Source organism: Cimex lectularius, unplaced genomic scaffold (assembly GCF_000648675.2).
Source record: "Cimex lectularius strain Harlan isolate CLEC.00 unplaced genomic scaffold, Clec_2.1 scaffold158, whole genome shotgun sequence".
NCBI lineage: Eukaryota > Metazoa > Arthropoda > Insecta > Hemiptera > Cimicidae > Cimex > Cimex lectularius.
Genome location: NW_019392744.1, coordinates 64,556 through 90,181, shown reverse-complemented (window position 1 = coordinate 90,181; position 25,626 = coordinate 64,556). Strand labels below are relative to the sequence as shown.

The 25,626-nt window shown below is 33.6% G+C and overlaps 2 protein-coding genes across 5 annotated transcripts; both read left to right on the top strand.

Moving 5' to 3' along the window:
• Positions 1 to 16: 16 nt before the first annotated feature.
• Positions 17 to 18,026, top strand: LOC106665387 (leucine-zipper-like transcriptional regulator 1). 4 transcript variants are annotated; one of them, XM_014391780.2, is made up of 16 exons: positions 17 to 72; positions 2,085 to 2,163; positions 2,245 to 2,379; positions 4,184 to 4,355; positions 4,617 to 4,753; positions 4,829 to 4,946; positions 6,947 to 7,110; positions 8,377 to 8,689; positions 8,766 to 8,954; positions 9,094 to 9,226; positions 9,300 to 9,364; positions 9,431 to 9,707; positions 11,994 to 12,172; positions 13,533 to 13,682; positions 13,744 to 13,878; positions 15,211 to 18,026. In XM_014391780.2, exons 3-16 carry the CDS (start codon positions 2,246 to 2,248, stop codon positions 15,361 to 15,363), a joined length of 2,319 nt encoding a protein of 772 aa, XP_014247266.1. In that variant the 5' UTR covers positions 17 to 72; positions 2,085 to 2,163; position 2,245; the 3' UTR covers positions 15,364 to 18,026. The 4 variants fall into 4 exon arrangements, with proteins under 4 accessions (XP_014247266.1, XP_014247265.1, XP_014247262.1 ...); XM_014391779.2 differs by having other exon boundaries at positions 17 to 83; XM_014391776.2 differs by lacking the exon at positions 17 to 72 and adding an exon at positions 79 to 248.
• Positions 18,027 to 20,736: 2,710 nt separating this feature from the next.
• Positions 20,737 to 24,064, top strand: LOC106665431 (UPF0692 protein CG33108). Its single transcript, XM_014391847.2, has 3 exons — positions 20,737 to 20,978; positions 22,848 to 23,099; positions 23,583 to 24,064. The coding sequence occupies exons 1-3, from the start codon at positions 20,836 to 20,838 to the stop codon at positions 23,866 to 23,868; spliced, it is 681 nt and encodes a 226-aa protein (XP_014247333.1). The 5' UTR covers positions 20,737 to 20,835; the 3' UTR covers positions 23,869 to 24,064.
• Positions 24,065 to 25,626: the final 1,562 nt, after the last annotated feature.

Sequence of the window (25,626 nt, the reverse complement as noted above, 5' to 3'; positions counted from 1 at the left end):
TCGAGTTTCGAACTTTCGACCCAGGTTTTTCTAATTGTTATACCCATCAGCTGAATGTTTGTGATATGCGAGGTGGGAAGACAGTAGGTTACGACTTGGCAATAATATTTCTTGTGTTTAGTTTTTGTTTTACAATTTTTTTAAAAGGATTATTTAATCAATTTTATTGTTTTTATAAGTTAAAAAAACTCGTTCACATCCCTAAATTAACGTGGGTTTTTGTTTCACAGTATAAACTATAGATAGACGTGAGTAATTTTGACATTGAATTTTCAATTTTTACTACTACTACTACTACTACTACTACTACTACTACTACTACTACTACTACTACTACTACTACTATTACTACTACTACTACTACTACTACTACTACTACTATTACTACTACTACTACTACTACTACTACTACTACTATTATTACTACTACTACTACTACTACTACTACTACTACTACTACTACTACTACTACTACTACTACTACTACTATATCCTTAATAGCTATTATCATATCTCTTAATTCAGAGTTTACACTGCCAGATATTTCATCGTTGGTCCAGCTAGATTGTTGACATTTTTTGTGGCTCACAATTGGGACAGAAAATAGTTATGTATTGTTTCAAGCTGTATCGGACCAGCCTCTGATGCGAGCTGGGAGTGTTTCAGCCCGAATTCTGGAGATAGTAGCTTACTCTCAACAATGCCGGTTGGCCAAGCCAGCCCCCCTGATGGACACAATTTTTAAGCATAAATATAGCCAGGTATATGGGCGACTTTAGACTCGGATGCAACCCCTAAGCAAAGCCTTTGCGAGGGTAGATTTGACGGGCCGGGAAACAGAATGATATGACCTGGGTCCTTCAGGCCATATTTGTCCACAATGTTGTTGCGGTATTGGCCAGGTTGTTTACACCATCGCACCTTTACTGAGCTGCATTCTTAGAACTTAGAGCAGAATTCCAGTGTTCTTCCGTTTCATGGACACTCCTGAACATGTACTCGAGGCCATTCGAGGCGATGAATGCTCTGCCTCCCCCCCCCTAAATATTCCTCAACAACAATCCTTTCCCTAAAACCAACTGTGTACGCAACCTTGAGTTCTATCTAGACTCACATTTATCCTGGACTGAACACACTCAAATAAAAAGAATGGAATTAAACAGATTTACATACAGACTTACAGACAACTACACCCCCTACCCTCCTTGCATCATTTGCCGATGACATAGCCGTCCTTTCTTCTAATCCCAATCCTTCATGTGCTTTGTAGGAGCTCCAACCCAACGAATAGTGGAATAGAGCAAATTTGGAAGTTAATAATAATAAAAACAATTTAACCTCTGAAGCAAAACCCTTCATGTAATATTCTATCCCTAAAGTTGTAGGGGCTCCTACAATCTTGGATTCTCATTCAGGACTCATTTTTAACCTGAAATTGAGACATCTAAATAAACAGATAAGAACTGAATAGACTACTCTATAAACCACTTGGACGCAAATCTAACAGGTCGACAAAAAATAAAGTGTTACAAAACACTAGTGAAACTGATTTGGCTATATAGACTAGTACTACGGTGCACAGCTAAACCTACCAATATCCAACGAATTCAGTCTTTTTAATCTCAGTCTAACACTCCCTACTGTCTCCAATATCTCCCTCCATGATGATTTCTTTGTAAATAGATTAATTTCCAACAAATTTTCTATGTTCCATGAAAAACTCTCCACTTGCCCAAACCCTTATCCAACATAACCCATCCCTATAGTCCGGTGATATTATTAAAGCGGAGATGGCCCCAGGACTGCCTCGCCATGGACCAGCCATTGTGTAAAGTTGGGAGAACAGCAATGGTTCCTAACTCTACTCAATACACAATGCATTGTAAATATCTCTGATAAAACTATAAAATTACAGAATGTATTATTATAATATACAGATAATAATACATGTTTTATTAAAAAATTCCTATGTCACTGGTGTATGATTTTTGTTTTCAACATTTTATTTTTCTTACTTATTTTAGTTAGTTGATTGTATCCAGTTTTATTTATTATATAAATTTTCATGTTTTATTTTCTTTTAGGGCCAAAATAAGACACCAGCTATGGTTGAATATATGAACTTTTGACTTTTGTATGTGCAGAATGGTGAAAAAAAATCATGTAAGTTGTCAACCATTTTTTTTTAAAAGTAATTTCTAACTTAAAATATGGTTTTCATAAAATATAATTTAAATTTTATAGCATGGATGTTGATAAAAAACTGCCGATGAACTCTGCATGGACTGATGTCGGAGATTTAACGCTTGATTTCGGTCCAGTTGAGACTGTCCATTGCTGGAAGCGAATGCCAGAATGTGACGAATTCGTTGGTGCAAGGTGAGATGATCTTACCTCAGATTTTCCCCTTAATTTACACCCTAGACATGTTATGGAAGATTTGTTGTTATTTTCAAATTAAACTTTTCAAGACATTGTAAATTGTATATTCAATAGAAAAAATAAATAAAATAAATAATGCAGTTTCTTTGCAACCAAAACAAGCCTGGGCACGTATATTGTCAGGAAGAAAAGATACAGTACAAGTCATAGTGCGAGACCTATGCAGGATGAGATTTTCTATTCTAGTGGAAGAGGAAAAGCCAAGGTCAGAAGAATACAGGAGCCTTTAACAAAGCTTTGGGACCGGGTAAAAAGTCTTAGGCTTCACGAAGAGCTAAACACTTTCAATTTGGGACCCTGAAAGGCCGTTAACCCCCTGAGGCAACACATTTTTTTTAAATATTAAATAACCTTAATTTTAATAATAAAACAGTATAAAAAAATTATCTTTTGTCTAAATTATTATTACTGGGTAACCTCATACGAGATCTGCCATCTCAGGATACGACCATATAAAACAACCTACACCTCTAGTTTGCATCTTTTGTAAAGCCATTTTGTTTTAATAGTTACTATTATTTTTTCACTTTTCTAATTTTCTTTTTACTGTACAGCAACTTCGACAATTAATTGTTTTGTCATTATTTAAGGGAGAAAGGTTGAAATTTCATTTAAAAATAAATAAATAAACATATATAATAAATGTATTTGAAATATTTACATTAAAAAATTATTAACTATTTACAAACTAATTAATACAAACTATTTACACAAAAATTATTTTTAACTAAAATTATTTACAAAAAATTAATCCATTTAGAAGTGTTCTTCGAAGCACTTGGGACACAGTCCAAATTTTCTGTCACCAGTGATTCTTACCTTGCCCCTCAGCTCTTTTCTGCAATTTACGTAAAAAATTTGTCCTTTTCGTCTCCCAGACGTCAAAGGTAGGGGAGTAGTAAAATGTCCAATAAGAGGATAAAGACAGGACGGTTAAGATATTCCGTCATATATAAACACCAGAGACTCTATCACTTCCTATCACTCCTCCGTCAATGAATAGCTTCTTAAGAAGTTATTCATGAGTAGCATCTGAATGAGGTGAAAAGCCAACTTTTTGTACCATTTCAGCGACAATATGGTTCAAATAACAATTTTTACCTTTTTCATCATTTATCAGCTTGTCCTAAAAAATAAAAAACCTAATTTTAAAAACTTGCCCTGAAAAATGTAAAAACAATTTTATATTTATCATTATAATGACCTAACCTATTTAAAAAATTAAAATCTTACAAATTAAATTAAGGGAACACCAAATTGTTAAACTTTTGTCGTTTTTTCATTACAAACTCTGAAAATCACAAAACGGTTTAGCATTTAACAGTCTATCCATCAATTCTGTAATTATATTTAATGTAAAAATAATCAAATGTTAATTTTAAAGGAGAGAAAAAAATACAGCCAATTTTATCAGGCATCAATGGTCCGTATTTTGTCAGTGGCTATACCAGAATGGTGTATTACGTTGCCTGGATCTCAAATGAAACCCACCCCTCTGGGGTAATATGGAGACTATAACAAACCGATATAGTCGCGGTGCTTAACATTGTAAAGAAGCCAACACCTTTTCACCTTAACCTTAATCTTAGTAAATATGTCCTGAAAACTTTCTCACATTGTATGAAATGTAATTGTTACTGTATAATATTGAATTACTTTTTATTTTTTCTGGTATTTTTATTTGATTTTTTTTGTTTATTTTTATTTTTTTAAATTAATTATTTGATTTGATTTTTTATAGACGAAGTAAACATACAGTGGTAGCTTATAAAGATGCAATATATGTTTTTGGAGGAGACAATGGGAAAAGTATGCTGAATGATTTATTAAGATTCGATGTTAAAGAAAAATCGTGGGGTAGATCATTTTCTACTGGTGCACCTCCAGCTCCACGATATCACCATTCTGCTGTAGTAAGTATTTTGTTAGAGAGAATTACTTTTGCACTTTTTGATGAATAATAATTTGTTTTACAATTATATTTTTGATTTGCGTTAGATGGATATTTGACAAAAATTAATCTGTTGCATCAGAATTAGATCTTTTTTTAATATGGGGTTTACCTGTATTATATAAATTTTATTATTTAAAAAACCAAAACTGCTAAGTACAAACTTCTGATTTTAACTTTTTTTTTTTAAATAATAAATTACACACGAAAAAATGTTTTGTAGGTTTATAAATCTTCGATGTTTGTGTTTGGAGGATATACTGGCGACATACATTCTAATTCAAATTTAACTAATAAGAATGATCTCTTTGAATATAAATTCCTTTCAGGACAATGGGTAGAATGGAAATTTTTGGGAAAGTATGTCTTCGTAATTATTTTGTTTGTAGGTTATCATTTTATTTATCTGTTTAATCAATATATTATTTTATACAGAATTCCTGTGGCGCGTTCGGCACATGGCGCAGCAGTTTATGATAACAAATTATGGATATTTTCTGGCTATGATGGCAATGCCCGTCTAAATGATATGTGGACAATATCTCTACTTCCGGTAATCAGTTCTTTCAATAATTTTCTAATTTTTGTTTTAACTACTGTTTTATTTTTTTATATTTTTTTATGTCCTTTACTCCAAATTTGATTATTGTTATTATAGTTACTTCTTTTACTAATGAACTACCGAAGGGGTAGCCTTGTATTCATGTGGGAAGTTGAAAAAATTGTTGCCCTATAAAATCAAAATTTCCACACGCATTTTGCGTTTCAAACCTTTCTGAACAAATTTGGTTCAGTGTCTGTCTGTCTGTTTGTGGTCAATTCCTTGCAACCAGCAAAACTCCAAAACCATGACACCAATTTTTATGAAATTTGCAGGGATTGCTTTCTAGATAATATGCATGCGCAAATGTTATGTCTTGTACACTGCTGTATCTCTGAAACCATTTTTTGGATTCTTGTGCAATTTTCATGGATTATGCAAGCGGCTTTCTAAATGATCCTCTATGAATTTTATTCCAAATGGATTAACATATCCTCAAGTGCATGCACAAAACGCGAAGAAGCTATACTGCCCACTCACTTTCCCTCATGTCATTCATGATTTGGTATCCACTTTTTTTTTTTCTCCAAATGGATACCAGGAACTGGAGGAGTTCCCTCCTGAGCACTGCAGCTGTACAGCTTATTGTACTTTATCCCTGGCTCCATTTTTGGGGGCTCGCAACACAAGTGTGAATTTGAGCCTCCGGTGTGCCGGTGTTCTTCCATCGAAGAAACTCATTTTTGAAGGGGTTGGGACCAAATTCAGGGTCGCTAAGATCTGATCCCACTCCTTCCGTTGATGAGTGCCGTGTCAGTTTCTTTCAATTGCGGCCACCGGTCCCCTTAGGCGTCAGAAAAAGTCCAGAGGTGACGGTGGGGATCGAACCCACAACCGCGGGATCTATTAGCCGAGAGTCTGACGCCGTAACCATGGCTACCGCGGCCCCCCGGTATCCACCTTAGTATTAAGCTGTGTATGGATCCCAGTCTTTTTAAAGTGTATTTGGTATAATTTACTGAAGTAATTACTTTAGTTACTGCATATTCAGAGTGGTATACAAGTACAGGCTGGTTTCCCACAAGGGAGCATTTTCAGTCCTACCTGTTATTCCGTTTATTCTGCTTACTATGATACTACTATTACTGCCTTCAATACCATGAAATTTTATCTTCTAACCAGAATCCTATCCAATAAGAATACCTCGAGCTTATCGAAAATGGTGCAAAAAGAGGAGGAGGACAAGCCTGAATGAGGAAAAATGCAAAGAGTGTACATTTATAATGCAAAATACAGATACCTCCACTGTACATCAACAAAGAGCTACCGACTTTCACTCAAATCAGATTCTTTGGACCTAGACCACAGACTGAGGTGGAATTCCTTCAAAGATTTAAGAGACAACAACTTGGACAAGTATGAAGACTTTTAGGACAGAAATCTGTTTTGACCATCAGGGCTCAACTATACAAGATATACTGTAACCACTTTGGACATATGGAGTGGAACTATCGAGTAATACCAAGCCATCTAATATCTAATGCATTCAATCCTCAGACAAATTGTCAAAGCTCCTACGTCACTAACCTCACTATTTACAATACTTCAACATTCCTTTTGACAATGAACTGATACGTCCCGTTTCCAAACGTTCCACAACAAGCTCATGATCCAGCCTACCCCCCCCCTTTTTACAAAGATAGTTCTTACTCACAGTAAGTTGTTTTTCAACGATCCGGATTTCGAGCTTTTGATGAATGAGCATCATCAGGTTGAAGGAGTTCGATAACCACGTCTCTCGACATGAATTGCAAAAGTGAACCCGCCGATACCCCCGCCAATGCGACGCGACGTTCCAATGAGAAGCTGGTTTTTAATGCCGCTCAATTTTGAACATACTATTTTATTCTAATAGAACTGTAATATTATATATTGTAATTTCTCCTCAGTTCTCTATATTTGGCTCTGTTTTGTATTTTTGGCAGGTAAAAATTAACAATAAACTTTTTCAGGGAGATAGCAGAACATGGGAAGAGGTGAAACAAGCTGGAGATTGCCCACCAACTTGTTGTAATTTTCCTGTCGCGGTGGCAAGAGAGTCGATGTTTGTGTTTAGTGGGCAGAGCGGTGCTAAAATAACTAACAGCTTATTTCAGTTTAACTTTGTTAAAAAATGGTAACACATTTTTTCATTCAATTATTTTATACAATAAAACAGTGAAATTTCTTTGTAATAGACACTCTTGGGGAATGAAATCTGCTATACAAAGGTATCTGCTTTTGGGCGAGAAAAAATGTTTAGTAGTACAATATTGGCCACAATGGTGATTACAAAATATCAACACCTTTGAAGCATCAAGGATTTTAGCTTTTTTTATATGATCAGAGGAATCCTTCAAATTCACCGAGCATATTTTTGCATAAGAGTAAAGTTAAACTTTGAAACATTTTCTCTCTGACTACACTCATTTTTTAACTGATAGTTTTATCCAAATTTTCTCTAAAAAATAAGGCCAAGTAAAAATGTTTTTGGGTTCAAGATTGGTGCAATGTTAAATTTTTCCCTCAATTTTTGTACAACCTCTGTCCTTCACTCCACTATCCTTCTTATAAGGAATCTTACGCACTTCTAAATTTGTCGTGCCAACCTGAAGATGCTTTAAATCCATTTGCCCAAGCACTTCTAACACTTTTTCTATGATAAGCGACCAGACAGTAGTATTCTATAAGCCTGAGCACAGCAAACCATTTAAAAACGTTTCTTTAGTTGAACCAGACGTTTTAGGAAAAATTCTGCAGTGTTGGTAATTTCTGTGTTTGTAAAATTTATCTAAAAGTTTCTTTTTATTATTTAGAATTTCACTTGCCTGGGCTTTTCCGATGGAAAATTTCGCAGCCAAGCCTTGCACACTTACTTTTTACTTTCACTCACTTTCATTATATTAATTTCAAACACACTGAAGAAATACTTAAACGAGTTTGCAAAATGGCATAATCAAAATTTAGGAATATGGGGAAAATATTGGAACACATGGAACATATAGAACAAAACACATAGGGGAACTGCATTTCTCAGAAAACATTAATTTTCTAGTCCTCTTTTCGGAGAGTTTTAGAGTCAGAGTATAATGGAAAAAGCTGTCCGATCCATTATTGGGAATGTCCATTTTGTACACAGAAGATTTTAACGTGAGTACACCGAGAAATCAGAATTTGTCTGTTCAAGGGAGGTACAAATGGTACTGTTCATAATTAAAAAATAGGAAACCTATAAAATTATATTTAATTAATAAACAATAATTAATTAATTTAAAAAGACAATGTATTGGATTGAACAACTTTTTTTTACAATAATAAATAGATGTATGGGTTGAATTTAAAATTTCTCTTTATTGAGTGTATGAAGTATTCATTTAGTTGTTTTTTTGTTTTTTTTGCACAGTTGGACAAGAATTTCAACAGAGCATATTCTCAGAGGCGCACCACCTCCACCAACGAGGAGGTACGGCCATACAATGGTTGCCTACGACAGGCATTTATACGTCTTTGGGGGTGCTGCAGATTCAACTTTACCAAATGATCTTCATTGTTATGACCTGGACACGCAGACATGGTCAGTAGTTGTTCTCGCTCAGGACTCAAATGTACCGTGTGGACGGTTGTTCCATGCGGCAGCGGTTGTCGGTGACGCCATGTACATTTTCGGAGGGACTATTGACAATAACGTTCGAAGCGGTGAAATGTATAGATTTCAGGTAAAAATAAAATTTAAAAAAGACACTTTAAAAAACATCGTTGGGCTTTTCCTATATACAGTCATATTTCTGACAGTTTTCAAGTTATCCAAAATGTACTTTGCACAATGATTTTGGAAGATTATTAGAGTCGAAACAGTTTTGTGATATGCAGTTCATTGTGGGTGTTGATGACATCGTCATGCCTGCTCACCTTGCTCTGGTTGCTGCTAGATCACAATATTTAAGGACAAGAATTCAACAGGCCAAAGAATTGAGAGAGAAGGTAAAAGATACAATTTTAAATTCTTCTTCTTTAAATTAATTACATGATGTTGAGTTGGGGGAAAAAATATCACTTATTTATTTATAAGGGATGTTTTATTGTATTTTCTGATATTTATAAATACATTTATTTTTTCTAGTCTTGCGAGAATGAACAAGTGAATGTTAAAGATCTTCCATTGTTGGAAGTAAAATTAAAGGATGCTGTGCCTGAAGCATTTGAAATGGTGTTGAATTATATTTATACTGACTGTATAGATCCAACAAAGAAAGGTTGTTAATAAAAAAACTTTTCGTTTTACAATTGGTGAAATGTATTACTCAAATATTTCATTTTTGTCTGCAGTTGTCGATCCAGTGTGCAATAGGATCGTATTACTTATGATGGATGTTTACAGATTGGCTGTACAGGTATTCAAGTTGTGGGAAGTATAATAATAAATATATAAATATAATTTTTTTCATCATTATTCACAGTTTCATATGAAAAGACTGGAGCAGCTGTGTGTACAATATTTAGAAGCAACTATCAATCACCGTAATGTGTTGGAAGCATTGCACAACGCCAATGTACTGAAATTATATTTCATCAAAGAATTTTGCCTTAAGTTTATAGTGAAAGAAACGAACTATAATGACATTATAATGAGCAAAGAATTTGAAAATTTAGACAGATCTTTAATCGTGGAAGTAATTAGAAGACAGAGAGTGCCTCAGACAAAGTCAATTTTAGAACCAACATTCCAAAGTTCAGGTAAAAAATAAATTAATATTTCTCAATCTTTTTTTTTAAATATTAGATTATAATTTAATATCCAAAGGTGTAATTCTTATGCATAAGTGTGTGTCCATATAGAGAAAACTAGCTTGATATGTCCTACTTGATTAAGGGATAAAGGCTTGGCTCTTTATAGAGACTATGTAGAAATGCCACCCTATATTAGAATTTTGCTCCATTTTGGCAAGTCCTCTGTTCAGATTTGTTAAGGAAACTGGGCTGTTTTATTGTATATAGTACTTCGTAGATGTATACTTTTGTATTTATTGAGAGTGAATGTTTAGTGTGAGAAAGTCGATGGAATATTAAATACCCATCAACCTTTGATTATACTGGTTATATACAATGAAACTTTCCTTAATGGACACCTCCCTTGAACGGACAAATTATGATTCCCCAGTTTCATCACCTTAACATCTTCTATAAAGCAGATACTCCCAATAATGGAGGTGGACATTTTTTCGACTATATTCTTTCTCTAAAACTCCCCCAAAAGTGGATGGCAGCCTTCTGAGAAATGCCATTTCCCCTGTATGTTTTGTTCGCCTTTCGTTATTTTTCCAATATTACTAAATTTTGATTATGCCACTTTGCAAACATGTTTAAGTAGTTCTTCAGTAAGTTTGACACTTAAAGGAAAAATTAATGTAATTAAAGTAAGTGAAAGTGAACAACTAACTGTGCGAGGCTTAGCTGCGAAATATTCCATTGGAAAGACCCAGACAAGTGAAATTCTAAATAATAAAAAATAATTTTTAGATAAATTTTACAGACACGGAAATGACCAATATCGCAGAAGTTTCACTGAAATGCCTTGTTCGGCCATAGAACAGGATTGATTTGAATGGTTTTGCCATGCTCGGTGTTGTAAAATACCACAGGTCTGCTGTCTGAGAAAAATCCTTAGAATTTGCAAAACATTCAGGACAAACGGATTTTAAAGCGTCTTCAGCTTGGCTTGATGAATCTAGAACATGGCATAAGATTTCATTTAGTGGAGCCAAGAACCAAGGTTGTACAAAACTGGTTGGAAAGCTTAATGTTGCTTTTCACTTGATTAAAGGCATTGATTGAGATAAAAAAGTCAGTGCCATGAGCAGGATTCGAACCCACGACCCCGGCTAGATACGCAGCTGCTCTACCACCTGAGCTATCGTGACTTTGATCTACTCGGACATTATCTTCCCATCTCAACCCAACCTTTCGAATTTTTATCTCAACCAATGCCTTATAGAAAGATTAATTAATTGAAAAACACTATTCGGTCAATCGGACCATGAACTCTAATGAACTTAATATTGCACCGATTTTGAACCCTAAACTTTTTAATTGTGATGTGAAGGCCTTATTGTTTAGAGCACTTCGGGATAAAACTTAAGAAAAGTATCAAAGTTTAACTTAGCTTTTTTTGTAAAAGTATGCTCAATGAATTTGATAAACCTCTGGCCATAGAATAGGTTGAAAATCCTAGGTGTTAAAAGGATTCCTTGGTGTTATACATGTAGTGCAGAGTTGATATTATTTAAATCAGTATTCAATAATTTCTGGTTGTTGATTCAGAAATATTCAGTTTCTCAGCAGGTTTGGCTGTCCGTTTCAATTAAATCTTAGTGTTACTGCTTATCAATAATAATGAGCAATGCATCACCGTTAAAAAAAATCCTTTTAGGTCTAATACAAGCTATAAGGTTTGTCTTGTTTTGCTCTTAAACTTTCATCTGTTGTGTCTGAACTCTGCTAATAGTTTTCCTAAAAGATTTTCATTTATATAATAAAGTACAGAATGTTCAGGGGTCTGGAGGTCTTCATTGCTCAAGAAAGGCTTTTCTAGGTGCCATAGCATTTCTTAGCTTTTGCAGAGAATTTGCTCCGATGTCTCCTGCCTGCTCTAGCCACAGTCAATATTGGTCATTTATAGTTTTTTAAGTAGTATTTTACTGGAGCACGTCCTGTAACCTGTTAAGATTTGTAGTTAATTCCTTTCTGTTGAGAAGGAATTCTTGTTTCTCCCATTGGAGGATTTTTTTAGTAGTCTTTTTGCTTGCCTCATGCATGCATACTTTCCCAGTGTTTTTGCGTTCCCTAGTAATCCAAGATTTTAGTTATTTTTTTAATGCGGTTATTCCTAATGCCATATCAAGGATTTGGGCTTGTGCCGAGGCTTCCTTGTTAGCTAGGATAAGTCAGAGAAGACATTTTCAATTGTATACATTTTATTGGTTACATGACATTATGCTGCTTAATGTAAAGATCTTTTTTCAGGATCGACATTGGAACAAGATCTAGAAGTCTTTTTGAAATCGACCGGGAGCGAATTCTGTGACATTATTTTATTGCTGGATGGAAATGAAATTCCCGCTCATAAATCCATCTTGGCTGCACGGTGCAGCTACTTTGAAGCCATGTTCCGTTCTTTTATGCCAGAAGACAACATTGTTCAGGTAATATAAATTTCGTTGAAGTTATAATATAGTTTATTTAGTAGTCCTGACAAACTCAAATATGCCAATGGGGATTTGAGTGCTTTAGACAATAAAAAAGTTTGCATTTAAAATCATTAAAAAGCTCAGCCATCCCAGAAACATCAGTATAGGCTATTAACTAATAAGCTCTAAAATTCTTCTTCAGCTTCCTTACAAGGTTAGTTCTGAGTACTACAGTTTATAACATTGTCCTTTGTACCACCCACTTTCATACTATTGCCAAAATCCCCATTTTCGACCAACTGATCATGTTTTCTTGTACCGTCTTATAGTTTCCTACCTATCCTCGGGAAAGTACTTGAGAAGATATTCCGTTTCTCACCTACAATCCTATCCATAATAATTCCTGACCACTAATATGGCTTTCGTAATTACTACTCCATAGCAATCATAATCCACCAAATTCATCATGTTGTTGATGTCATCACAACATCCATTTGAGTGTAAGCAGTTCTGCTCTGAAGTCTTTGAGTTTTGCTCCCCAAGCCCAGTGACGAGTTATTGATTGTTTCTTCCATGTTGTCTTCTATACCTTAACATCTTTGATCCATTCATATTTTTTGGTGTTGCTCAAGGGAGCGTCCAAGGTCCTTTATTTTTCAGCACATACACAATGGACTTCCCTCACCACTTCTCACTCTACCTTTGTTGACAGTGCAATCCTCTCTACAAACCTCGATCCTATTCCAGCAATTCAATCCCTCCAAGACTGCTTTACCCTCAATAGCAAAATACTCTCTCCTGTTTATCTGAATCAAATTCCACTTCTTGTAGTAGATTGCACCAAATACTTAGGAGTGTACATAGATAAAAGGTTGACATCGAAATATACATAACATAAATGGAAAAATTGAACTCAGGACAACTTAAAAAATTCTGCTAGACATATGTTCAAGACTTCATGGTTAAAACAATTATACCTTCAATAATCTAATCCCTCCAGTTAAAAATCCTCCACACGATCACCGATGCTGGGTGTCTTAAATTTACGTTTAACATGTTACTTATATGGTTTCCTTGTAACCTATTAGTTTACATCATAAATTGATGCAGACATAGATTAATAATTATACTAATATATTTAAAAAAGCTAATATTGGGAATAGATGTTGAGGAAAAAAATATGCATACGCAGTCAAGTTTACATTTTGATTCTGCTGGTTGTTTTTATATGGGGGAAGGGGAGCATGATAGAAAATTCCAGGGGCGATGGTGGGAATTGAACCCATGCGGGGTCTACGAGCTACGAGTCTAATACACCAACCACAAGTTCAATTGTATCAAAAATTAATTGTTCTAATTGAAATTAATAATACAGATTCAAATCGGGGAAATGGTTCCTTCACGACAATCATTTGATTCACTTCTTAGATATATATATTATGCAGATGTTAATATGCCACCAGAAGATTCTCTCTATTTGTTCAGCGCTCCTTATTTTTATGGTTTCACCAATAATAGACTACAGGTAAGGAGTTTTATTAATTTTGTATTCGTATGTATTTTTTAAAGAAAAATTTCTTTCTCAGGCATTTTGTAAGCAGAACCTTGAAATGAATGTTTCATTAGAAAATGTAATTCAGATATTAGAAGCTGCTGACAGAATGCAAGCGGCTGATATGAAAAGATACGCTTTGAGCCTTATCGTACACAATTTTCCCAAAGTAAGTAGACAAACGATTTTTTGAATGTTTATCTATGTTAATTTACATATTTGTTGGCTGGGGCTCTTACAGCCAGGAGAGAGTCACACATGTACAATTGAAAAGTTGTCAAGATTGGAACAGGTGACAAGGGAGATAAGTGGAGGAGGCTGACAATTCCCACCACACTGCCGTTTGACCCAGATCGTCTCACTTGTTTGGCAACTTGGGGGACACTTTTTTGTGAATATTTATAGACATGCTATTGGCAATATGCATGGGAGAAGAAATATTCAATATTGACAGTTTAAAAAAAAATTCTATGACATGCATTATAGTTGACTTTTCTTGATGAAAAACAATTTTGAAATAGAAGAAAATTCCTTTTTGCCACCGTAGAATATTTAAAATGTAATCAAAGTCAAATTTTCTCTTATATATGCCAAATTATCTATTTTGTTATTGATTCTATGGATCACTACTATCATTTTGGGGCACAAATTGTGAAATAGAATATAGAAACTCATAAAATATAGCTGCAAGACTTGAAAGTGAGTAGTATTTTGAAAAAATCTTGTCAGTCTTGCAGACCCTAGGCTTGGAACTAGGTGAACAGTGCAACTAAGTATATAGTTGTTGTAAAAATTTGGATATAAGGGAAAAGTCGGCTATATAAAAATATGTAATTCATAATCAAATTAGTTCTGCACATCGAAATTAGAGAAGAAAAGATTATAACTTGTGGAGGATATTCAGGTTGTTTTAAGATAAAAAAATCTGAGGGTTGTATCGTGAGATTTCCTTCTGTGCCCTGCAGGGTGGCGTACCTGCAATTTGATCATCATTGATCTTCTTGGTCTGCCGTGTTTCAGGATTTATTTCTTCAGTGATGCCCAATAGAGATGCAACACCTACCCAACGTTAGATCAAGACGATTGGTAACAATCAAATTACAACTCTAGGGTTCCCCTGTTGAGTTGAGTTAATTTGAAACCTAAAGAAGCCAGTCACAAAATTATAAAGTTTAAATTTTTTTACCAATGACGGGTATATTAAAAATAGAAATAATTTTACCTATATTAAATTAAGCGACAACATTTGAAAAATATCTCTTAGGGGGGTTGGTAGCCACAAAGGTTTAGGAATTGAAATGGCGCTCATCACTGTAAGGTCCTGAGTTCAAATCCAGTGACCCTCCATTCGAACCTGACATAATTATAGCTGGGCTTTTTTCAAAAACACCGGTTCATTTCAACTATGAGGTTGTCTCATAGTTGAAATCCTCTCTCAAAATTAAAATAAAACTTAAAAGAAACAGTATAACAATTTTTTTTTTTTTTTTTTTTGTTACAGGTTGCTCGACTACCAAAATTAAGGAGTTTAAATCACCATCTGTTGATAGATATTTTAGAAGCCTTGGCAAAAGACATGAATGATGAAAAACAGAGTAGTGAAATGAGCACCCTTCTAGTGCCTGAAACAAGTGGATTTTTTAGGAACTTCTGATTAGATGTGCCAAAACTTCACTGCACCGAATTGCTCAAAAAATTTATATATTGATACCAATGAAGGTTTATTAATAATTATATATATAAAAAGAAAAAGAAAAGAAAATATTTAAAAAAATTGTGTATAGTCATCTCTATAATGCAATATCTGAGTAAAGAGTAAAATTAATTAATAACAAATAAATTATAGTCAAATGTATTAACATTCTAATATACTGAGACAAAAAGTTTTAAAATTAACAATTTTAAAGTGTGAAATTTAGCTTGTAGCCATAGCATGGCCAAAGTATTGGAAATTTGTAGACAAATTTTAGTTTTTGTAGATTTAAAATTTAATTAAAGTGAAACTTCCCTGTAATGGACACTCTTGGAGAATGAAATCTTATCTGCTTTTGGGATAAGAGTGAAAAAATGTTTAGTATTAGCAAGATGGACCACAATGGGGATTACAAAATATCAACACCTTTGAAACATGAGGATTTTTAGCCTTTTCTATGACCAGAAGGTTTTTCAAATTCACTGAACACACTTTTGTATAAGAGCAAAGTTAAACTTTGAAACCTTTCTTCTCTAAAAATGATTGTTTTTAACTGTGCATAGTGTTATAGTTGATATTGGGTGTTGGTCTACGTATCAGTGAACTCATGCTGAATTGGCTTATGAGATCTGTCTTCACTCGTGGGTTTGTTTTGTCAATTCAAACATGTTTCTTCATTGCAAAGTGCTGTAAAAAATAAGGTCATCTCATTGCAATTGAAAATGTATTTGGGCTCAAAATCAGCGCAATATTATGTTTTTCCATCCAGTTTTGTAAACCTCGGTTCTTTACTCCAATAATGGTTTTAAGAGAAAAATTATGCCATGTTTTAAATTCATCAAGCCAACGTGAAGATGTTTTAAATTGCCCTAAATGTTTTGCAATGTCTAAGGCCTTTTCTCGGATAAACAGATCAGTGGTATTTTACAAGTCTAAACATGGCAAAACCAATCAAAATTGTTTCCTTACTTGAGGCAGATGTTTTAAGAAAAATCTGCGGTGTTGTTAATTTCTGTTTGTAAAATTTATCTAAAAGTTTCTTTTTATTCTTTACAATTTCACTTGCTTGGGTCTTTTTGATGGAAAACTTTGCAGCCAAGCCTTGCACAGTTAGTTGTTCACTTTCACTCACTTTAGTTATATTAATTTTTCCTTTAGGGGTCAAACTTACTGACAAAGAACTTAAACATATTTATATATTGGCAAAACCTAAATTTAGGGATATTGGGCAAATATTGGAAGGCGAACGAAGCACATAAGAGGAATGGCATTTCTCAGAAAACATTCATTTTCGAGAGTCTGCCATCCACTTTTGGGAGAGTTTTAGAGTCAGAATATAGTTGAAAAATCTGTCCTCATCCATTATTGGGAGTGTCCGCTTTAGAGAAGATTTTAGTGATGAAACTAATGGGAACACACTGGGGAATCATAATTTGTCCATTCAAGGAATTTCACTGGATTAGGAAAATCTCATTATTTTATTTTGAACACAAACCAAATAAATCAGGAAGAACTTTTAACAACAATCTTTATAAATACAAATAAAGCAATAAATTAACATAAATTATAATTAACTTTTAGACTTCACAGTTTTTATTTGTTTAAACTTTCATTCAAAATTAAATCATTTTCCAATTTACAGCCAGTTCACACTTTAATCAAGTCGCCAGATTCTCATTCATATAAAAATCTCAAAATAAATCAGTCGTGCTAATAGTATAACATTATTACACGTGCTATTAAAAGCATTGTAGCAGTCATTGAGTACCTGTATAGATTACGCTTTCAGAAAAATTGTTATTTACATAATATGAACACCAAAATTATATTTTGTTCAAAATATTCTATTGATGTTGTAACAATTTTTTTTAAATATAATTTTTTGTTGAATGAATGTAAAAGCACTAATACAGCCTTTTAGTTTAAGAGATTTAAGCATTTAATGGCATCGTGTCATTTTAACATTTGTTGAACATGCCTTCAAATCACACTACCTCAGCATGTCGGCCAATGCTTTTTTTAAATGAAGTGTTAATTGTAATTTTTAGTTACCACTATATTCTGCATTATGCTTTTATTAATTGACTACTGTGATAAGCATAAATTCCTTTCTTTTTTGTTACAAGTACAGTGTCGATTATTTTTCTGTTTTAGATTAGCATTTAGCAACTAGTAATTAATATTAAATTATAAACGGAAGTTTAAAAAATAATTTGTAGTTAGTTTCTTATAGTGGAAGTTTTTAACAGGTCTTTAATAATTAATTCTAACAGGTAATTAATAATTAAAACCTGTAATTATTTAAAAAGTTAAAAGAGAAGAAAAGTGTAGATTAAATGTAATTCGTGCATTTTTGACCGTAATTAATAAAATCAGATAAACCAATACCAATACCAGCCTGATGGCCATAAATTAATGAATTTTCTCCGCAGTCATTATTTTAAAATAATGTACCCTTTGACGATAGATTGCTTAATTTCCTTTAGAAAAATACTTGGCAGTTAGAATAATTAAATTGAATCTCTGCGAATGAATGCATGGCCACTGGTTCTTTTATTTATTAAAAAAAAAAGTTGCATATATTTTGTAAAGAAAACCTACTGTAAGAAGTAAATTATAACACAATTAGCAAATAAAATGTGTAATGCACAATAAAAGCAAGAAAAAATTACATTTTTCTTCATTACCAAGCTAAAATTTGACTCTAAACTTTAAAATATTCGATATTAAACAGCCAAAGTGATGTTTTTTAATCAAAATTAAAGTAGTATTAACAATACCAGAAACTATTCTAAATGTTAAACTCTAACGAGTTTGAGCTCATATAATTGAACACCAGATAGAAACTAATAATTGTAATTTTTTCATTTCAAACTTTCAGTGCTAAGAATAGCATAATAATTCATGGTAACTGATATAATTAATACATCATGATTTCAATAAATTGATGATAAACTTAATCGAACTTAATCAAATAATCTGGATGTTGGTGTGGTCTGGATGAAAAAATAAATTCAGTTGTTCTGTGCAAAGTTTTCAACCTATTTAAGATCATCATCAGGGCAAAACAATCTTAAATATGTATACAAATTGACATAATTAAGTTTTTATAAATGGTTTCTTTTTTATTTGTCATAAGTTCACAACCGAGTTTTACAGTTCGTGGCAATGTTGGGACTGAGTCGGTCTTCAAAGAAATTTAAAATCATCTATTAACAACATAATTATGTCAATTTGTAGGCATATTTAAGACTGTCTTACCCTGATGATAACCTCAAAATTGGTCAAAAGCTTGGAAGATAATAATTAAACTTGTACTTTTCATCCAGACCATAAACGAGATCCAGATCCAAATAATAAATTATTTTATATTTTAGTATTATTTGTAATAAGAAGGTTAATGTGTAATTAATAACAAAGTAATTTTGTTGTGTGATTTCTCAAGTGAATAAATATTTATGGTTTTTTGATCATTTTTGGTCTGACAGATCAACAAAGCAAGGTCAAAAAGGATCGATAATTGAATAAATAAGCATTGACAATTTTAATGCTCTCATTAGTCAATGAATCTGTAATTTAAATACGCTTTATACATTTCGTGTTATTAGGTTTTTCTATGCAACTTTAGAAATTGTGTCATTGTAAAAATGAAATTGAGCTGAACTGTTAAAAAGAATATTGCCAGTATATTCTTTGTATGTTAGCAATAAAATATATAGATAATAAAAACATTTAAAAGCATATCCGTAGAAATTCCAATACCTTTTAAATGTAGACCTCTGTCTAAACTAGTTTTAGAAAATTTACCATTGATGAATTACATTTAAAAAGGAATTTATGAATTATTCAATTCAACCTTTCAAATGTTGCTATTTTTAATGAATTTGTTAGGCAAAAACATTCCAACTAGGTGATAGATGTAAGCATGTAACGTTTAAACATTTTTTTCAGTATAAATTTTCAGTGCCTTATGATTATTTATTGGAAATTAAACATTTTCGATTTATTAAATATAAAATAAACCCTACTAATGGATTGATACTATTTAGAATGTATATGCTTAAATATATGTATTTATGAGTCTGGGTAAATAAAACTTTGCTGTGAATTACTCTAAGGACATCTCTTTAAACTAGACCTTTGGATATTCATTTTGGTGCAGAAATGAGATTATTTGGATTTTTTTCTATTTTATTTTTTATTACTCCATATCCAGATTATTAAATATATTCTAAGAATGTTGAATGTACTAACCAAAAATATTTAGTTGTACTGTCGTATAAATGGTTAAATATATAATATAAATATTAATTTAGGAGAAAATAACTAATAATGAAAATTTTCCATTTTTATAATTTTTGTTTTGTAATTTTTAAACACATGAGCAATTGTATTTATTTATTTATTTTTTAATTTTTGTATGGGGGGCGTTAACAGAAATATAATTGATTTTTTAAATTTTGGTTTTTTTCCTGCCTATTTCATCACTGTAATTTCATCTCTGCTACACAGCTATCCAATGAACTTTGAAGTTTAAAAATAACTTTCAATTCACTAATTTCGTGGTCCGCTTGACCAATTAATATATTATAATTAATTAAGGTTGTTAGTTGAGATAAAAAAGTCAATGGCCAAAGTCAATCAAGATCGTGGGTTCGAATCCCGCTCGTGCCATTGACTTTTTTATCTCAACTAAAAATCTTAATTAATTTTAAAAATAACTTTAAAGATTCAATTTTTTTAAATTATTCAACATCATTTTCCTTAGTATTGCAAGCACATTACTGGGCCCTGACAGCCTTAAGAATTCTCCTCCATTGCTCTCTGTCTCCATCAGCCTACCAGTTTCGAATGCCCAGAGTTCTGGCATCGCCTACACAATCCATTCACCTTAGTTTTGGTTTTCCATCTTTCCTCTACGAGAGTTCCATCTATGGCTTTATTAGACCTCAAACAAGCTTTTGATACAGTTTGGCACGAAGGAGTTCTATACTGGCTAATAATATATAATTTTCCTGCTTATCAAATAAAAGTTAATCACTCGCATCTGAAAAACAGAAACTTTGTCTCACAACAATGCTTTCTCTGCCCCTCACAAAATAGGAGGATATATCATTTATATAAAGGGAAAATAATAATGGTTCAATGATTGAACCTTGAGGAACACACTGAGTAAAGGTCTATAAGTCTAGAAGAATGTTTAGTGTTATTAAACCAAAATTAAGTGCTCTTTGATATGGATTAATTATTTTGATTATATATTTAATGTTAATTATATTAAATCGTAATTTTTGATGTTGGTCTACTGTAATACTGAGAAAGAATCGTAAGAGAGATTCCATTCGTTCGTTCTCTCATGCCTCCCCATGAGAGCTGCAGAAGGTATCAAAGGAACAGGTTGTTTTACTACTTGTTTTGATAGCTCTTGTTTTTATGGCCCACTCCGAAAATTACAAAATTGCCCTTAATGACATAAAAAAAGCTTCAGAATTAATATTTGGCTCTTCAAGAAGGGATAAAGAACTGAAAAATATGAAATACACGCATATCGATCCTCAAATACAAATAGGACCTACGTAAGTCTCAGGATTATTTGTACAAATAAATTAAAAATATAATAAAATTGTCAATTTGTATGATTATATTGACACGTGCATATTTGCCTTAATTCAAAGTGTTTTTTTGGATATTTGATGTCCATTGACTAACTTTCTAAGGTCGTCCTACCATCTAGGCCTTCCTTGCAGCCTACTACCTGGTTTACGAGTAAACTTTCTGCTCTGTCCTCTGGCATCCTAACCACGTGGCCAATCAGCCTGAGGCGGCTTATTTTAGCTAAAATATCTGGTTTCTGGTACAAAACATTCAACTCCTTGATAGTACGAATTCGCTGTTGACCATCCATGTAAACTGTGCCAAAGATCTGACCTGAAGAGCTTCCCTAAGGCCAAGTAGCACCTGTTTACTGCAGCAACCGGATTTCTTCTTTCATACCGTAATCCTCGGTAAGCAGGGGTGAGCTTCCAGATATTTAAAGGTCTTACAGTGTTCATAAGTCTCACCATTCATTGCAATGAAAGCAGAATTGACTTGCCCTTGACCTCTTGTGGAATGCATTTAGATCATCTTGGTGCTGTTAACGACCAGACTCAATCTTCCTGTTTTAACCTTGATAAATCTCCTCAAGCTCTCAAATTCCTCGCAACCATGTCAATATCATTTGCATATGCCAGGTTTTGAGTGGTTTGGTTCATCAAAGTCCCTTATGAGTTATTTCGATCCACCTTTCTTACCACTGTCTTGAAAAGCAAATTGAAGAGGGTGGTGGACAATGACTTTGTTTTAGTCCCTGACTTACTTAAAAGTCTTTCAAGAGCCCATTTTCCACCACTGTCAATTGCACTAACCCGGGCCATTTTTCTTGAGATGGCCAGGTTGTATAAACTGATGTTCTCTTAATACAATCATGGGCCTGCCGGAAGTTCACAGAGAGCTTATGTAAATCTATGTTATCTGATCTGTTGATGATTGGTTTGCCCGGAACCCACACTGATAGTCTCCTATTATAGTTTCACAATATTGGGTCAGTCTCACAGTTGTTGTCTTTGCTACTACCTTGCACACTGTGCTTAATAACAAAATCCCTCTATGTTCACACAGTTCTCACAGCAGGACTTATTGTTTTTATAGATTGGGCAAACGATAGCCAATCGTCACCCATACAATAGAGACCAGTTCCCAAATCTTAGACACTCCCCCAAACTTAATCATCTCTACGAGTATTTGTAACAGCAGAGGTGAAATCAACCCTCAGGGTGTCTATGTTTTTGAAAAAAAAGCCCATTTGTAAGTATGGTTCGAATGAAAGGCTGCTGGATTTGAACAAGGGACCTTTACCTTACAGTGAAGGGCATCGTGTCCATGGCCACTGATGACTCCTCCACCGCTGTTATTCTGTCCTTTCCTGGAGCTTTGTTCTTTTTTAGGCAATTCCACTTCGGGGAACCAGTCGCTCACATTTTCTGTCCAGCAGTCAGGAGAACGATAGGGTTAAGCAATATTATGGTGTAATTTGGTCATTACCAATCATTTTAGCCTTAATCATTCTGGCTAAAGTTTTGATCAGTTAAAAATGACATTATTTCTATTTAAAAAAAAAAAAACTTTAAAAATAGGAAAAAAGAAAAAAAAAAGAATGATGATACACAACCAAGCAAGAGCACAAGGTTCACTGGTTCGCTTAAGATAAATGGAAGACTCAGTCTTACTTGATATTTTGATTGGTCCAACTGAAGAAGTATGATTTTCTAAATGCCTTGTATTTTTAAACCAGGTTTTGTATGTTTTATACCCGATTTTGTTACAAATAAGTTTATTCGATTACTCTGCTAAAAAATATTGACATGAAAAATGGAGATGTCTCATACTTGTATTTTGGGTTTCAGCTGTGGCCTGGTTGCTCTTTCGATGATATCTTCATTAACACCCGTGAAAATATCAGCTGACGAATTAATCAAAATCTCCATAAAGGAAGGGTTTACGATAAAAGGCGAAATGTTTAGTGCAGAAAATTTGACCATTCTTACCAAAAAAATACTGGATGATATGTTCATAATCACTCATCATGTTGGAGGTCTTCAGAGGAGAAGGAAAGAAATAGTTAACGATTTGTTAAATGACACGTTACTGCTTGTGCCGTATCCTTTGGAAGAATTAATTTTTAAAGTAGGACTATTTTATAACAGCTTGATTTTTATTCAACAAATTATAGGGTTTTAACCAAGAAAACAAGAATCTGAAACTTATCTGAAAGACCAAAACAGCAAGGATGAGCTGACTGAAGCGATCAGTTATGACCAGACTACAATTTTGGATTAAACCAGACCTGTTTTACTTTTCGCCTTCTGCATTATTGCACTTATTCAACAAATCTGAGTATTTATTGATCCAAACAGGCCTCAGTTCAAATATTTATTTGCATTATTTAATTAACCATTGGCTATAAGGGTGAGTCGCCCTGACAAATTTCACTGAGAATGTGCGACAGGTGCCTAATATGCTTGGAAAACTGGAAGAATGTAACATCACATGATGTACAACTAATAATTAATTTCGTTAATGTAAAATAAAGTTGTGATAGATGTACAACTAATAATTAATTTCCTTAATCTAAAATAAAGTTATGATGCTGCTCAAAACCATCATCCAGGATGTTTCAACGGTCATAAAGCACATTGGGCCATCGTATGTGGTGTCATTGTCGACGGATTTAATCATTATTTAATTGCTCGCCAAGGTAAAAGTAAGCATGTTGGTATTTGGCGTTTTGAAGAATTAGCCGAAAGCAATAATAACCTCAATGTCGTATCACCAAAGAGGAGCAAAGAGGAAGGTGGCTACATATTTCATGACATTAAAAAAACACTTGCTGGCCACTATGTTAGTCTTAAGAGGAAATTTATATGATATCGATGTTATAAAACTATTAATCAGATACATTACTTGTCTGCATCAATGGCTGTTAATTGATTTTGATGAATAGGAGATGATTGTTTCAAATAATTATTGCTTTGTTAGCTCAAAGCTACTGGAATGTTTATGTTTATGTTGAAGTTTGTAAATTAAGCAGTCTGCTTAAAATAAACTATTATAACAAGTTTTATTGGACACATTTATTATAAAAATTGACAATTTAGGTGAAACAACTGCCCGTTCTTCTGATTATTATTATTTTATTTATTTATTTTTTCCGAGGGTAAAGGTCTAAGGCCGGTGGATTCGAATCTGGGACCTTTACCTTACAGTGATAAGCAATGATAATGCCTCTACTGTTGCAGCCACCAACTCTCTTCTGATTATTATATGGTGATTGTAAATGCTTTGAAAATAAGCTCATGGTGACTAATTAATTTGTTTAAACTTTCATATTCCACATCTATTTTTCTATTTATTTCAAATATGTTAGTCATAAATGAACTCTGAAAAATATAAGAAGCAAAATCTATGAGTTTATAAGTCCTCTGGATGACTGACTGAGTCTGTCCAACCTGCTTTTCGACAGTCAACTCTATCAGACTTGTCTCAGCCCTTGACAGTCGATGTGTGCCTTAGCTGGGTGTCGTCACTCCCCCTCATCTGAACTGAACGCCTTTCTCTGCTCGCTCTACGCTCCTTTCAAGGCACTCAACTGTTGACTCAGGCAGCTTTTCAACAGTCCACTCTGAGGGATTCATTGAATGTAGGAAAGGTCAATATGACAAATCTGCAAATATAAGTAAAGGATTACAATTCAATTTTCTCTCTCCCTCTCTCTCTCACACACTCATTCATTCGCTAACTTACTATTTCTCTCACACACTATCTTACTATCTCACTTACTCACTACCCTCTCTCTCCCACCTCTCTCTTAGAATCCCAAAAACTACAGTCAAGTATCTGCGAGTTTACGTGGACCAAAAGCTGACCTGAATGAAGATATGTTCGATTGTGTGTGTTTACACCCTGATCAACCAGAAATCTAAAAAGGCCTGCAGTGACTTTTCTATTTATAAAGCACTTATCAGGCAACTAGTACTCTATGGGTGCCAAGTATGGGGTCTGCATATATCTCCAAAATAAATTGACTCCAGGTACTATAAAATAAGGTGCTGAGAATTGCTGTCAACACTTAGTGGCATGTGCGGAACTCATTAAGAAAAATTAATAATGAAAGATTCATCAAATTTCACTCCAAACTTCCTTAGGTGAAAGGAACATCAATTTTTGTCTGGGCAAAAAACTGCCAACACATCTCAAACTATGAACTATACGGGATAAGCTGGATATTGGTTGGAGGGATCACAATGATAGTGTGAAGATGGCTATGCAGTCTGTGCACTTTCTTCTGTATAGAACCCTTTTGGAGTCAGATATGGAATTCAGTGTTTTTGGCTGCAGTGATTCTGGAATGAATCTTCATCAATTGAGGTGGTTGTTCAAGCTGAGAGAGGAATTACTATTCTGCTAATCCTGCAATTGTTTGAGATTTGACATGCCCTCAGCTCTGAAAACATTTAGTTGCTTTTGCGAAACACACCTGGGAATAGAGGTAAAACTTAATAAGGGAATTTCATTATTAATTTTGATGCTGTTGTTAAATAGTATATTATTTTTTTAAAATAATATTTCCTAGTCTAAGGTTAACTTTGTATTATTGGATGGAAAAAAAAAATTATTATTTTGACA

Excerpts from the sequence above, each read along its gene's own strand:
- LOC106665387 (XM_014391780.2), top strand. The coding sequence starts at position 2,246 with ATGGATGTTGATAAAAAACTGCCGATGAACTCTGCATGGACTGATGTC. Across the intron at positions 8,690-8,765 it reads GTGAAATGTATAGATTTCAG|TTTTCAAGTTATCCAAAATG; the intron begins GTAAAAATAAAA and ends TATTTCTGACAG. Across the intron at positions 13,683-13,743 it reads TCACCAATAATAGACTACAG|GCATTTTGTAAGCAGAACCT; the intron begins GTAAGGAGTTTT and ends TTTCTTTCTCAG.
- LOC106665431 (XM_014391847.2), top strand. The coding sequence starts at position 20,836 with ATGGCCCACTCCGAAAATTACAAAATTGCCCTTAATGACATAAAAAAA. Across the intron at positions 20,979-22,847 it reads CAAATACAAATAGGACCTAC|CTGTGGCCTGGTTGCTCTTT; the intron begins GTAAGTCTCAGG and ends TTTGGGTTTCAG. Across the intron at positions 23,100-23,582 it reads GACACGTTACTGCTTGTGCC|TTATGATGCTGCTCAAAACC; the intron begins GTATCCTTTGGA and ends TCTAAAATAAAG.